The sequence below is a fragment of the Plecotus auritus genome (genome assembly GCF_963455305.1).
Source record: "Plecotus auritus genome assembly, chromosome: 2".
Lineage (NCBI taxonomy): Eukaryota > Metazoa > Chordata > Mammalia > Chiroptera > Vespertilionidae > Plecotus > Plecotus auritus.
In genome coordinates this window covers 167,189,470-167,205,880 of record NC_137771.1, presented here as the reverse complement: position 1 = coordinate 167,205,880, position 16,411 = coordinate 167,189,470, and the positions used below count along the sequence as shown (strand labels likewise).

Below are 16,411 nucleotides of genomic sequence, written 5' to 3'. Positions count from 1 at the left end.
TATTAAGAATCCCATTTTTATTAAGAATCCACAAAAATCAATCCTTGCATACTTGATTTCTTAGTACATTGTTCATATGTTTTAAAATGAATGAATACTGGCATTTCCAACTAGCTAACAGAGTAGGAAGAAAAATGGGTTCTGAGGTCATTTCAGCTATCAAGGAATCAGACTCGACTAAAAAATTATACTTCATTATTCTCTATGCTTAAAGCTATACTTATTTTTTAAAGACTTCATAATCTTACAATTTCTTTTGAGCCTTTCAGTGCAACATTTTTCACTTAGTAAGCTTACCTGTTCCAACTATAGTTTAACACGTTACCAAAAATACTTCCAGTCAGGGCATGGAGAGCACAAAACAAAAATTGCCTTCAGAAACTTTTTTGCAGGTCCACTTCATCTAGCTCTTCTAGTCTCTTTACCCTAATCATTTTGCTCACATGTATTCCAGAAAGCATAAAACTATGTTGGAGCTTTCTATTGATTTCTATGATTGCCACTTGTCTGTTTTATTCTATTGATTAGGGGAATCACTTCCTATATTATTACTTAACCCCCTCTGCCCTGAACATTCTACTATCCATTATCACTTTTCTCATACACTGTTTTCTATTGCATTTGCTACGTATATCTTTATTAGTGCTAGAATAATCACTTTTCTTTTTTAACATTGTTTCCTATATGAGTAGACATCTTCATTTTTCCATTTACACTGGCTATGCTCCCATTTCTTTGCTGGTAACTAGTAGGCTTCTAGGGTAGTCAATCAATATGGGAGAGGAATAATATAAAAAAGAAGAATATTTTTTAATTTATCATTTGTTTTTTAAAACCCATATATCCTGTGTAACCGAGTGCTGCGCTGGATGCCATAAAGAATGCAAAAGATGTAAAATATATAGTCCTTGTCCTTGAAAAGGTTACAGGTGACACAACTGACTCAGTTGAAGCGGGTATCAAATAAGTATACACTAATATATAACCATATACTTGATTGTATGTTCTAGATGTTCAAAGGTGTTTCACATGTTGCAGGCTTTATAAGACAGATCTCCCGTGAAGGTGGTGGAGGGAAAAGGTGATGGAAGGACCCAGGAAGGTGGGCTGTTGAAGGGGGATTTGGATTTCCTTGGATGTACATAGGTTAGAATTGTTGTACCTTAAGGGACTATCCTTTAAGATGAGGAAGTGTGAATGAAAAAGAAATAGTTCCCTATTCTTAGGAAGATCAGCCTGACTACAATAATAATTTCATGAACAATGAGCGATTAAATTGGATAAGTGGACATTTTGGTAAATCAGAATTCTGTGTAAGCCTGTAGTACTGTTGATCAATGAATGATGTTAGAGGGAGAAATTACAATGCTGATATCAAAACATACATAGAATGCAAGAAAGTTCAATAAGCCTTTTAATTAGCACAGATGAAATTTATTAATGCTAGCGCTGTCATGGCTAAGGAAAGGATGTTTGTGTTTCTTATGAATTATGTACTATATGTGAGCACTTAAGTAGATTTAAGTTTTTATCTTAGTTAATTAGCTTGGTTAATCATCATAATTAACTGTTCAAAAAAATCCATGGCATTCTCTCACTTTTAATCCTATATTTACATTTATAAATTGCAAATAATTTTAACTGATTAATAAATTACTTGAGAGCCAATACTTGGGTTGCCCTTTAGGAATGATCAGAGTTTATCCTTTTTAACATTAGGTTCTTGTGTATTTTGTGTATAATCAGAGAACAGTGTCTGTGTTGTGTATTTATCACAATCAAAACTAGGGAGGGTAGCTGTTCAGAATAGGTATTGCACTAGTCCTATGTTCTACTTAGATTATCACTGCCCATAGGCATTTTTACATTGCTCTGGTTGGCTGTTTAATGCAGTAGAATTATTGAGAGTTAATGCTCTGAGAATCAACAGTAGGCTTTGGTATGGTATATGTGACTGTTTATAAATGGTAATCTTAAAGTGCTCAAGGTTCAATCATAACATTTAGCTCCAGGTTGAAATTTTATATTTAATGACCAAAGTCTATTCTAGGACATGTAAAGGAAAATTGCCACTATCATTTTTGAGTTATCCAAATGCAAATTTATTTTGAATAATTCTTTATTTAAGGACTCATTTGCATTTGTTCACTATCACTGGGACTTCCTTTTTGAAAAACTTAATTTTTTCTGTTAGTTTCTTCTATGGATTAGTATTTGTGATGAGAGTTTGTTTCAATTTAAGAAAATGCGTTGCTGCACAGGTGAGGTAGTATTTGAATCACTTGAAAGTTCATGTCAGTGTTTTGATTCCTTTCAATTTTTTCTTTTTCTTTTCTTTCTTTCAATTATTTATTTATTTGCTTTGTTCTGTTTTGTTTTATTTATTTACTTCTGTTTTTAGTTACTACAGGGGTGTTTTGGGCTCTTCATGGCCTTGCTAACATACTTGCCTGGCCATATTTAGTCTGCGTACTAATTGTTAGTTGGCCCAGTTGAGTCTTACTTTGTGCTCTCAGTTTTTTTAGTCTGGTTTTCTACTTTTGTCCACCTGGTTGTGTTTTAGTTCATGAGAGATTTCTATTCTGATGGGCCGGATTTTAATCCGTGTACTAAATTTTAGTCTGCAGACTAAAAGTAATCCGCGGATTATTTATTTTTGCAAAATATTTAATTCGCCCACTGGAAACTATCCTAAAAGAATGTTAAATTCTCTTAGAATAGCCAAGGGAATTCACAGCTACTGGTGAGTTCTGCCATTGTTTGTTCTCAATACCTAGACATAATAGACCCTACCACCTCCCTTGCATATTTGGCTCCTTTGTGCCTAGGTGTTGGTGTACATTATTATGCATGTCACCTATAACTGTGACTGTCCCTTAGTTGTATTGTTTATTGTATATATTTTTGTTTAGCTTTTGGTGGGTGAATTGGGCATATTTGCAGATGGAACTGTGTTGAATTTGTAGTGCTCAAAGATGTAGGATTTTTTTTTTCCAGTGAGTTTTTCCAAAAAGGAAAGAATGTTATATATTTATTTTTCCTAAGTAATGGGTGCAAGGGTATGAGGGGGCAAAGCCCACAATAGAAAATGTAAGTTTATACCCGCACTCCTGAGGTGATAATGTCTATTCCTAAAGAGTCCTAAGATAATGAGAATGTCAGCAAATATCTTTTAGCAGGGAAGTCAATCCAAAATGGAGAATAATCCGCGGTGGCCTGATCCTTCCTTAGCTCACACAAATTGGAAATATTTGGCTTGAAATCTATAGTAATGCAAATTAAATATATTTATTACTTTCTTCTCATCACTAATAATTTAGCAAGAAAAATGTTTATACTGTATAACTGGAATATGTTAATAGAGGAAAATTAGCATATTGGGAACATATCTTTAAAAGCAATCTTAAATGCCCCCTCCCAGCCATGTCAATGGATGATGAATCCAGGTCATAGAAGACCAAACACTTTACTTTGGGAACTTTACTTCTAGATTTCATTTTGATTTTAACTTTTTTTGGTTTTGTATTTTTTTAATAAATGCACTGGCATTGGAACATAATATAAATTAAAATTAAAATGTTTCTTTACTGTGCCTCACCATTGCGCAATCAAAAAAATTTTTTTGCATACACTGTGGTGAAATAATTTTTAAAACTTGGACTTGCTACTGTGGAGACTGATGTTTAAAGTTTATAACTGTATAAACATTTTCTATGTCCCCCCCCACACCTTGGATTTCTTATAACATTGGATATATTTTTCCTTGCTGGACTATTCTCTTTTGGATTGACTTCCCCTGTTTGGATTATTTCACTGCATTATCATCTTTAGGATTCATCAGGAACAGGACATTTCAACTCAGGAGTGCGGGTATGTACTTAATTTTTTTTTCCCAAAATTTCAGGGCAGGTCTATGAAACTAGGGGGAAAATTTTTTGAAAGGCTAAACAATTATTCATTCTTGGAATGTAACAGTAAAAACAATGTAGGTAGCTCTGATTTCTGTTTCCATTCACTGTATGATACAGGTTTTGCTTATGGTATAGATTGTCAGTCTTCTGAGTGATTTATTGACATCTAGACTGAAGTTTAGGAATATGGGATTTGAAAATTGTTTTTACAAGAATAAATATTGACGAAGGTCCATGGAACCAATGGTTCTGAATGTTAAGCAATTGCAATAAGTGAAGAATGAAGCATAAACTTCTTTATTAAAAGTCAAATTTCAATAGTTACTGGTGTCCTTTCCTTTAGACACAAAGATAATTCAGAAGAGTTGTTTTCTAGTTTGGAATGCAATTTTTGGAAGTTGCTTGCTACCACACCCTATATTACGGTTAAAAATCTGAACTTTAGGAGACACTGGTTTTTGCCCTCAATAAATGTCCACTTAACCTTTATAAAGTATTGAACCAAAGGTTTTCTCATCAGGAATCTTTCAAAGGGCTTTAAGTAATAATGGATAGTTTTTTAAAAGGCAGGTTAAATCTTGATTTTAATGTAGGTTCTTGGAATTAATGCCTTTATTTTTTTTAAATCTGATTCCATAAGTTAGGATTCCCTGGCAAAATAGGCTAATATGTGTCTTAGTGCTAACATGATGGTCCCATATAGCCAGTAAGTTACCCAAAAGATGTTGGTGACTCTTTTTTAATAACCAGAGATAAGATTTCAATAGTGATTTGTTAATAGCTTTACAAAATCTTCATTAATATAACAGGAAATTTTTAAATTTAAAATACACTCAACTGTCCAGCTACCCGATATTTGAATGTTAGCAAGAGATACTTATTTCTACTTTTAATTCTACTTATGTTTCTCCCATATGGTGCAGAAGCATTTTTTATTATACTAGCTAGCAAAATAAATCCATATACTGTCAAATAAGTGTAGACTGTACTCAGGGATAAAATATGTCAGTAGTGCTTAATATTTTTATTAAAAATTTTCTGAATTTTCCTACTGACTATTTTCTTTTAAATGTGAGTTTGATTATGGTCCTGGCTGGGAGCACGTGAGGAAAAAATGACCAAGAAGAGTAGAAAATCTAAACGTTTCAAATAATACAATAAGGTTGGGTTTTCTTGATTGAGGCAAGTCAGGTCACTGAAAAGAATAAAAGATAAAGCAGGTTGTTGTATTTTACCTTACAGAGGGTTTTCTAACATAGCAAATAAATTACCAAGGCCTTCAATATTCTAAAATAAATCCATGAGATCCTGCTTAAATCAGTTTCTCAGTTTCCATGGAAAATATATTTATTAATAATAAACTTTTTGTAAAAACGAGAAAAAAAAGGTTTTCTTTGTACAAAGTACTTTTTTTTTTTTCCCGGTCTCTTAAAATCTAATGAACCCTGTAATAGTAACTAGTTCTCCTACCTTTAGTCTAAGTAAATGCCCAGATTTACATGAACCATTCTCGTTAGGAAACCTTAGCCTCCCAGGCTCCTCCATGCCATGTCACAATCTACATATCCTTTGCTCACTTGTGGGTCTGTTTCCCTCCATTTATACATTTCTGCCTTTTTTTAAAAAATCTTCACCTAAGGATACTTTTTTCCTTTGTTTTTTAGAGAGAGTGGAAGACAGGGAAAGAGGGGGGAGAGAGAGAGAGACACTGATGTGACAGAAACACATCAATTGGTTGCCTCCTGCACACACCCCGACTGGGGCTGAGGATTGAGCCTGCAACCCAGATACGATGCCCTTGGCTAGGAATCAAACCCGTGACCCACTGGTGCGAGGACTGATGCTCCAACCACTGAGCATATTGGCCAGGGCACTTCTGCTTCTTTTTATGTCTGTTAATTCCACCACTGCTACTACCACACCTTCTGTTTGAGTCTATGTTCTTCCTATCAAGAGATATATGTTTCATTTTTTTAGCACACTTTTTAAAATTTATTGATTTAGAGAGAAACAATCTGTTCCACTTATTGATGCAATATTCATTAGTTCTTTCTTGTATGTGCCCTGACTGGGAATTGAACCTCCAACCTTGGTGCTCAGGACAAAGCCTTAACCACCAACTGAGCTACCCGGCCAGGGCCAGTGTTTATTTTTTTTTTTTTAAGTTTTATTTTCCCCTTCTGTTTGTATTATTTAACTGTCCATAATTTAAAACGAAGTATATTTTCATAGTTTTATGTATTGATTAGGGATTTTAAGACATAGGTAAGTAGAAAGCTTTCTATTTCTTTAAGCAAATTAATTTATTTGCATTTTGCTTCAATTGTCTTTTTCTGTGAGTTAATGGCTTTTGATGAAAACTGCACTTCTCTCTTCATGATTAAAAAAACCCTAGAGTATTCATACAATTGAGGGTAATCTGGCCATGTTCATGAGAAACAGCTACTTGAGAAAACAATTTTTGGAAATTTTGTCAAATTGTAGATATTCAGGAAATTGTTCAGATAATGATAGGTTCCATTTATTAACAAGATAATATAAAATCATTGACATTTATAGACTTAGAGTAAATAGCTTTTCTTTTTTAAAAAATATTGATCGCCAGATTTGAAATGTGCTCTTTCCATTATCAATAGTTGTTCTACTACAAATCACACAAAAGAGGCAAACTTTTATCTAATGCCACTGCAGTCAAAACTTTAAAAAAATTTATATTCCTTTAAAATTTTTTTATATTCTTTATGTTTTTGCCTCCAGAATTCACCCTTTCTCCTGTGCCTGTCATATTTTGTGTTCTTGTTAGATTGTTCTGCTTTATGGCTAGCATATATAGATTTTTTTCCACTTCTAGTTTTTTCTCTGAGCTTTTCTCGTATAGTCTTTAATTAGCAGTTCACCACAGTGTGGTGAATTATATGAAGTTAACTCTTTTCATTCTAGAAGGTTACTTTCACAAATGCAACCATGTTTTTGTATGTGGTGAAAATTCTCAGTACTCAGGATAAATTGCTAAGATTCTTAAAAAACATTAATTGTTCTTTCCCTCTTTTGTACTGCAGGTTTTCCGACCCCGAACTCCACCAGAGGCAATTGCACTGTGTAGCCGTCTGTTGGAGTATACACCAACTGCCCGATTGACACCACTGGAAGCTTGTGCACATTCATTTTTTGATGAATTACGGGACCCAAATGTCAAACTACCAAATGGGCGAGACACCCCTGCACTCTTCAACTTCACCACTCAAGGTAATTTCAAACACTTAGCTCTTTCACCATTTCTGAGAAAGGGATACATGGTTGTGAAGTGACACTCTTGATTAAAATCTGTAGGACAAAAATGAACATTCTGAGTACTTATGCAGGTGGGAAAGAACCTTTCTAACCACTTATTAGACCACTACTTGTATGTTAGATAAAATTTTTCAAATAGGCTTAGCTTCTCTAATTTTTAGCCAATTATGGCGTATGAGAAGTTATAGAGATTTCACTAATATGATCTTCGGGTTTATATCAAGAATTATAAACCTAGAAACAAATTGGTGGCTATATTTTTTTTAAAAAAACAGTGAGAACTAGAGTGCTATAACTCTTTCTTTAAACTGATATAAGTGATATAGAGAAATTCCCATCCTCTCTATAGCTTGGCACCACTGCTGCTGCTGAGAAAACAAATGTTGAAAGGAAAACTTGAGTTTTTGCATTGCTGGTTTCTAAACAATTCAGGAATAAACACTATTTCTTCACCACTTCTATGTTCTCTCTTCTTTTCTCTCTGATTAAGACATTAAGTGATTCATTTAATGAACCACACTGCCTCTAATGATGTGATTTTCTTCAAAACTGAACATTAAAAGAGTACAATTTCCCATAGATAAAATAAGCAATAAATAAATGATTGATTGATTGATTGATTAGTCTGCTGCTTAGTCAAGCTAAAAATAGAGACAGGGAGCTTTCTATGACGAGGAAATAGATATATCTCCTTTATTCTAAGGTGAATTTTTAGCCTGTATTTAAATCGAATGTGGACAAATGCATTGCTTAAACTGTAAATTTGTAAGACCTGAGTTGCTGGTAAAATAGACTTGAATGATTCTGTTTTCTGTAATCTTAAAGCTGTCAATGTTACATAACTACTAACAATGCTGATGTAGTCTTAAACTACATTCATAAAAGAAAAATGTTCACATATCTTGGGACTATTAGACTGTTTAGGTCTGATTAGAAATCATTTGGAATGTTGTTTTTGGTTCTGGCTATGCAATTTTAAGAAGAATGTTAATGAATGGCAGAATTGAATATAGAGCCTGGAAAAATGAAGATTTAAGGGACTCCCGAAAGTTGTCTAAAAAAAAACCTCAAAGATTGTTTTCTAAAGAATGAGTAGACATATTTTTTTCTCCAGATTGCAAAATTGAAAATAGTTGCAGAAAATTAGAGCAGTACACATTTGGGCTTACTATAAATACTTCAGCCCCCAGCACAAATAAAGATTGAATAAAGCTATTAAGATTCAATGAAGAAAAAAAAAAGATTCAATGAAGTATTCAGTTGTTTAGCAGTAGAATAAGTTATTTTCAAAACATTGATCTCTGTATCAGGAGAAAGCTGAATAATGTCAATAATGTAAATAAGATTACTTCAGTTTGTCAGAAGGTTAGGTTGGGACACTCTTCTTGGCCTCTTGTAGAGCAAAGTCATTCACCTCACTTCCTCTTGTCACATTGTATCATCTTATATCATTACAAGAAGGATAAATACAGTCCAATAAGCTATTTTGAGAGAGCTAGCACATGTACATTCACGTAACTTTTATTACAGTATGTTTTTATAATTGTTCTATTTTATTGTTAATCTCTTACTGTGCCTAATTTATAAAATAAATCTTATCATAGGTATGTATGTATGTATAGGAAAAATACATAGTATATATAAGGTAGTATATATAAGGTTCAATACTATCCTCAATTTCAGGCATCTACTAGGGGTCATAGAATGTATCCCCTGAGGATAAGAGGGAATGCTGTAATTATGTTTGATTTATTAGTCACTTTCATATAAGTGGAGTCATGTAATATGTTACTTTTTGTGTCTGGCTTCTTTTAGTAAGGTAAACCTTGCCATATGAACAGAACTGTGAAGAGTAAACACTTGAGCCCTAACCGGTTTAGCTCAGTAGATAGAGTGTCGGCCTATGGACTGAAGGGTCCTGGGTTCGATTCCAGTCACAGGCACATGCCCAGGTTGCTGGCTCGATTCCGGAGGGGGGGGCGCGTACAGAGGCAGCCGATCAATAATTCTCTCTCATCATGGATGTTTCTCTCCCTCTTCCTTCCTCTCTAAAATCAACAACAAAAAAATAATTTTTTTAAAAAAAGAGTAAAAACTTGAGAAAAATACAGTATTGTATTAAAGTAAAGCTAACTGCAATTAGCTGTTAGAACAGTGCTAACTGCAATTAGCTGTTTGTTACTGTGTCATGAGTAATTAGCCATAAATAGTAATTGGTATTACTTTCATATAATCAAAGAAGTATTTCTGTGATCAGCTAGAGGAAGAAGAAAGATGACAGATAAGAGACAGAAAACTTTGAGAAACTTCTGACATCCTGGATCCACAACTCAGGATCCAGGCCCTGGGCTTCAGTGTTCTAGGATCCTGGATTGACAGTATTATCTGCATCCAGACATTGGAAACTAGATCATACCTTTGCCACAACCCCTTTCCTCCAGTCATTGGGTTTCAAAGTGGACATAACTGAATCAAGCCTTAGAAAGGAATCCCAACAGGGATCAATATTTCTTTTTATTCACCAAAATATTTCTTTTTCCTCACCAATTCCTTGCCTGTTCCAAAGCTGGAATATATTGGGAAATAGGTTGTTTTGTATGTTTAAAGGTGTGCCTCCAGTTAACCTCACCACAAACATCCCCCAATCCCAATTTTCTACCCAAATTGGTACGAAATTTTACCAGCGAATTATTTTAACAACATGGTGGGTTTAGGACAGGACAAGGGTGGCCAGGGGTGAGTAAAAATTATCAATCATTAATATTAGTATGGTTTAATTTGAAGAGTTTACTACTCTACAACTTAGCTGGGTTACCTGAAATAAAGGCAGCTTTATGGGGAGACTAGAGGCCCGGTGCACAAAATTCGTGCACGGGGGTGTGTGTGTCCCTCAGCCCAGCCTGTACCCTCTCCAATCTGGGACCCCTCGAGGGATGTCCGACTGCCCGTTTAGGCCTGATCCCACTGGGCCTCACAGTCCAGGACTGCTGGCTCCCAACTGCTCGCCTGCATACCTTCCTGATTGCTCCTAACTGCTTCTGCCTGCCAGCCTGATCACCCCCTAACCACTCCCCTGCCAGCCTGATCACCCCCTAACCACTCCCCTGCCAGCCTGATTGATGCCTAACTGCTCCCCTGCCAGCCTGGTCACCCCTAACTGCCCTCCCCTGCAGGCCTGGTCACCCCTAACTGCTCTCCCCTGCAGTCCCTCCTAACTGCCTTTCCCTGCAGGCCTGGTCGCCCCCAACTGCTCTCCCCTGCCGGCTTGGTCACCCCTAACTGCCCTCCCCTGCAGGCTTGATCGCCCCCAATTGCCCTCCCTTGCAGGCCTGGTCCCTCCCAACTGCCCTCCCCTGCTGGCCTGATCGCCCCCAACTGCCCTCCCTTTAAGGCCTGGTCCCTCCCAACTGCCCTCCCTTGCTGGCCATCTTGTGGTGGCCATCTTGTGGTGGCCATCTTGTGTCCACATGGGGGCAGGATCTTTGACCACATGGGGGCAGCCATCTTGTGTGTTGGAGTGATGGTCAATCTGCATATTACTCTTTTATTAGCTAGGATAGAGGCCTGGTGCACAGGTGGGGGCCAGCTAGTTTGCCCTGAAGGATGTCCCGGATCAGGCTGGGGGTTCCCTTGGGGCATGGGGCGGCCTGGGTGAGGGGCCTGTGGTGGTTTGCAGGCCGGCCACGCCCCCTGGTGACCCAAGCGGAGGCCATGGTATCTGGGGTATATTTATCTTCTACAATTGAAACTTTGTAGCCTGGAGTGGAGTCGAACCTTCTGCTTGCTCCTGGCGGCAGCCATTTTTTGGGGGGATTTATGTATCTTCTATAATTAAAACTTTGTAGCCTTAAGCGGAGGCCTGGGCTGGCCAGGGTGTGCGGAAAGCTTGGCTTCCTCCATCACTGGGGGCAACCCTAGCCTCCTGCTCTTTCCAGCTCCGTGGCTGCCGCCATTTCTGTTTGGGTTTATGTATCTTCTATCATTGAAACTTTGTAGCCTTGAGTGGAGGCCTAGGCCGGCAAGGGCAGGCGGAAAGCTTGGCTTCCTCCATTGCCGGGGAAACCCAAGCCTCCCTCCTGCTCTCTGTGGCCATAGCCATCTTGGTTGGGTTTATTTGCATATTCGCTCTTATTGACTGGTGGGTGTGGCTGGTGGGTGTAGCAGAGTGAGGGTTAATTTGCATATTAGTCTTTTATTAGATAGGATAAGGAGGAAGAGTGGATTACTGGCTAGGCAAGAAGAATAGAGAACTGCTTAAGTGAGAGTAAAAATAGGAAATTTGGGGCAGACAGAGGGCAACAAACAAACTCATGCAGATGTAGATGTCTTGGAATACTAGGGCAAGGGTATCTGGATGTGAGGAAAGCAGATGGTGAAATAGAAAGGGGGATCCAGAAAGTAAGTAAAAAAAGGACACTAAAAAAGAGTAAGAACCATAAAAGGATCAGAGAACAATTTTTAGCAGTGTAGGAATGTGTCACAGAATAGAAAGTGATGCAAACAGGATTGAGAACAAGTTGGGGATAGGCAACTAAAGCGGGTGTTCTAGAAGCCCAGCTCATCAAAAGGTTATACTTTTTTCATTTGAAATCAGTAGACTACTTATTTACAAAATTTATGTAACTCATTATTTATGATAATTAGCAGGTTCTATGATCTTAGTAGCAGTAATTTTACTTCAGTTTTCCTGTTATAAAATAGTGATTCACATAAATATGATCAGTCCACCTCTTTGCCTGCCTTTCTATGTCCTAGGCATTTTCTTCTAGCCTGCCTTACCCTGAGCCACATAGTAGGCACAATATCTCAACCACCTGAAGTGATGAAGTACCTTCCAATATTATTCTCAAATTATTATAAGCCTTAATTTAGAACTTTTCGGGTTTTAGCATATCTTATTATTTCAGTTTACAATGTCAAGGATAAATTGACATAAAATAGGAACTCTTTCAATCCTCACATGAGGACATGTTCATTTACTTTAGAGTAAGGAAGGGAGAGAGAAATATCGATGTGAGAGAGAAACATACGTGCCCCCAACTGGTAATCAAACCTGCAACCTTCAGTGCATGGTACGATGCTCCAACCAACTGAGCCACACCAGCCAGGGCAAGATAGGAACTTGACTTTTATGTAGGATATGAGTCAGATCATAAAGTGAAACTCAAACTGCTCTAATTTGCAGTGCCCCTCCATTTTTTAAAAAAATTAAACTGTAAACCTTTCCTGTGGCTATCCCTGTTTTCTATTGTGTTCTTCTGAGTGATGATGGCTATAAAAAGGTTTTTTTATAAGACAAAGAACTTGAGAAAAATTGGGTATAAATAAATTCTGTAAGTAAGTGAGAGGTAGAGCTAAATTGATGTCAGAATTATTCTTTAATAGTTTATAAGCAGTCCAGAAGAGCATATTTTCTAGATAAGCAAGCTGTACTCTTCTAGGTATTGAAATGCTAAATTGGTGTAAATGCACTACAGGAAGAGCTTGAGAAAATTCATGGGTGGCCTTCAAATTGGTAGGTGGCAGGTTAAATAAGCAAGGCAACTTACCAAACTTGTATTGGGTGACAAGACAAGTAGATCTCAGCACCTGTTTGCCAAATCTTAAAAGGTTTTATAGAGGCCCTAACTAGGTTTAGTCACATACTTAGGGAGCCATAATTGGGGTCAGTCACATGCTCAGTCCAAATAATCTCAACACCACATTTCTGTCTTCAGGCTGTATCTTTGGAGCAGCTTCTGGGAGCATGGAAAGCAAACATAGTGCACATTCCAAAGCACAAGGGGAGGGCGGGTGAGGAGCCTCCAGTGGTGTCCAGCTGGAAGGTCCAACATGTGGCCATATCTTCTTGATGACCTTCCCCAACAGTATTCCATATGAAAAGAAGTAAGTCAGACCTAGTGTTAGTTTCTAGTCTCTAACTAGTTGTAGACCTTGGCCAAGGCATTAATTTGGAGTTTCCTCACTTAAAAAAAAATGTATTAGTAGGAGTAAAGAATATTCAGGGATACTTCTAGCTCCAAAATTCTGATTATAAAAATGAATTGACTCTACAGAAAGACAATGAAAATAAGAAATAAAGCTAAAAACATAGGCCATGCCAGGGTGAGATGTATAAAGTCATGGTATAAATGGATACAGAAAAACACAGACTGATTTCCCCAAAATTCAAAATATTAGCAGTTTTATTTTTAAATGCTCAAAAATGATTAGTTGGATAGAAGAACTCATCTCATAGTAATGCTACGTTTATTCAACTTCATCAAGAATGGAATTCTGAGTATAAGAATTTTAGTTTGTAAAGCTTATCCTTGTCATCACCAGAATTTTTAAAATACTAATATTTGCCACATATAATTTCTAAAATATATCACTACTGTAAATGTAGTGCACTAAACACATTCATGCATTTTGGGGTGATTAGTGTAAGTTGTGATGCTCCCTCTTGGGCAGTTCTGAGGCAAAGTAGTTATGGGTTTTACAAGATATCATTTTGTCCTCATGTGAAACATTGCCAGTATCACCAAGCAGCAGGAGTAAGAGTAAGCCTTGTGACTTGTATGCATGGATTGCATATGAGCAAAACCAATGGACACAGATGGGGGAAGCGGGGGGAGGGCATGTGCTGGGGGGTGGGGGTGGCTGGGGAGAGATCAATGGGAAAAGGAGACTTTTGTGTAATACTTTAAACAATAAAGAATTTAAATTTAAAAAAGAGTAAGCCTTGTAATATTTGTTAATTATTTGTCTGATCTTCTAATTAGTATTTATTTTTCTGAATGAGTATGGGATATAGTCAGCATTTGTAAGTTGATCAGGGATTTCCTAGGCACTTTGAAATTGTTAGGGGAGGAGAAAAGCAGTTTTGAGGAGGTTTCTTATTTAACTAAAAAAAAAAAAAAAAAGTTCAGTAATGTGTGAGATCAAGGTGCATCATCCTAGCATTTGAATTACTGCTCAAAAAAGTACACAAATGACATGAGCACACCATTGTTAAAATCATTTAAACCTGTATGACTGGAGAGAAATAATAGCTTAACTATGTAGACCATCATTGCCAGTTTTCATGTATATAAGAGTACTGATACACACAAAGAAAGTCTGACTCTTTTGCCAAAACCGGTTTGGCTCAGTGGATAGAGCGTCAGCCTGCGGACTGAAAGGTCCCAGGTTCGATTCCGGTCAAGGGCATGTAACTTGGTTGCGGGCACATCCCCAGTGGGAGGTGTGCAGGAGGCAGCTGGTCGATGTTTCTCTCTCATCGATGTTTCTGACTATCTATCACTCTTCCTTCCTCTCTGTAAAAAATCAATAAAAAAAAAAAAAAATGTTTCTCTATCAAAGTTTCTCTCTCATCCATGTTTCTAACTCTCTATCCCTCTCCCTTCCTCTCTGTAAAAAATCAATAAAATATATATTTAAAAAAAAAAAAAAAAAAGAAAGTCTGACTCTTTTAATGTTTCCTTTCTGGGGATCTGCAGGGTTGAGCTCCCTCAAAGCTAACAAAGGAAGAAGAGTCCCTTCTATGTTATGACTGGTATTTTATTACATCACTGTAAGAGCAGGTCTAGTTAACAAAGGAGTTATTTTATCTCTTTCCTCTGGTTAACACATTGATTGTGGCTCTCAAATTTATCTTCAGTTTTTAAACTACACAGTTTGAACAAACATATATGCCCCCCCCCCCCCAATAAATAAGAAAGTTTCTTACCTGCTTCTTTTATCGTTAATTTTTGGGATCTTATATTTGGAAGAATAGACATTTCAGATTAAGGGAAACTTCAGGTTTTGTCAGATGATTAGGTGTGGTTGAGTTTATCCACTTTGTCTTTTCGTGGAAATTTTTATTCTGTAGTTTGCAATATAAACAGCAGTGCAGCAAAATTTAGTTAAATAAATTTGGTTAACCTCTTAGTTGATTGATGTCTATGTTGGTTGGTTTATTGATATCTATTTGAAAATCATTTTGCTTTTCTTTAAATTGTGCATGCATTAAATGTTTGGTTATGGAGCACATAATGACTGATACACCATCAAAACATTCTTAATATTTCCTGATAAACTACTAAGTGGCTTTTTGATGAATAGTTTCATGGCATGTGCAATTGGTTGAAGAAATCCTTATCATAAATTAACTTTTCTACAAACTTCTGGAACTTGTTGACATGTTGTTTTGAATCATGTCTCTGAAGTAACAGTCTCTTATTCTTCCCAAGAATTCTGCCTCTTGTTCAAAGCTAGTTCCACTTCAATATTATGGACCTCTTTATTCCCTTAATTATCTTCCTACTCTCAAGCCTAGCACACATATTTAGTAAATAAATACTAGCTTACTTTTTTATTTGCAGTCTCTTCTACACTCTTTATTCTCTATATTTAAGAATACATGCACTCTCCTGATCTTGAAAAGTTCAGTTGCTCTGCTATTTCTGTCCTCCAGAATGTCATCCTTTTTTGCATTCTTTTACTGCAGTTTGAGTCCACACTTATTGTCTCAATTTCCTTACTAATGGCCATAGATACACAGATTGGGAATAGTAATTGCAAGCAAAAAACAAATAGAAGCATACTGGACTAGTTGTGAAATCCCCATAGAAGCACCCACAAAAGGGACAAAATTGTAGTGTAGAAAACAGGACTATAACAAGAGTACAAGGAGGCTTCATTCACACAGACAGAAGCTGTGAAAGTTAACAAGCTCTCTGAAGTAGTAAAGAACTAATAGATGAAAGTGATGGGCCTTAAGGAATGCCTGTACTTAAGGAAGAGGACAATGAGATAAGAGTTTGGAGGGAGATAGAACTATAAGTGATTGTCCAGTTTAGAATTCTTAACTTTTAAAATGTTTGACTCAAAAAAGTTTACAGAAATGTTCCCCATTCCACCCACCCACCCCCAAAAAAGTGCATTTACTGGCAACTGTAGGTTAAAAACCAAGACTTTTTTCATTATTTTGTGGACGTTACTTATACTCTCCTCTGTGTTTTTGGATGTGGCAAACCCTCCAGGATTTCATAGCTTCTCCTTTTTTTAAAAAAAAATCCTTTTTAAAAAAAAAAAATTTATTTTAGAGGAAGGGATGGAGGGAGGGAGAGACAGACAGACAGACATCGATTCGTTGCCTCCTGTACCCAACCAGACCAGGATTGAATTCACAACCTGGGTAGTTGTCCAGACCAGAATCTAAACCGCCACCTTTCGCTATGTGG

General features: G+C 36.8%; 1 protein-coding gene across 4 annotated transcripts in view; it reads left to right on the top strand.

The window, feature by feature from the left end:
• GSK3B (glycogen synthase kinase 3 beta) overlaps positions 1 to 16,411 on the top strand; it is a 190,011-nt gene that overhangs the window by 156,863 nt on the left and 16,737 nt on the right. For 2 of the 4 annotated variants that reach the window (XM_080654923.1, XM_080654925.1), the window contains exons 9-10: positions 3,832 to 3,870; positions 6,971 to 7,157. In XM_080654923.1, the coding sequence (XP_080511049.1) occupies positions 3,832 to 3,870; positions 6,971 to 7,157 (226 nt within the window). The remainder of the gene's footprint in view (positions 1 to 3,831; positions 3,871 to 6,970; positions 7,158 to 16,411) is intronic. The other 2 variants (XM_080654924.1, XM_080654926.1) reach the window with 1 other exon arrangement.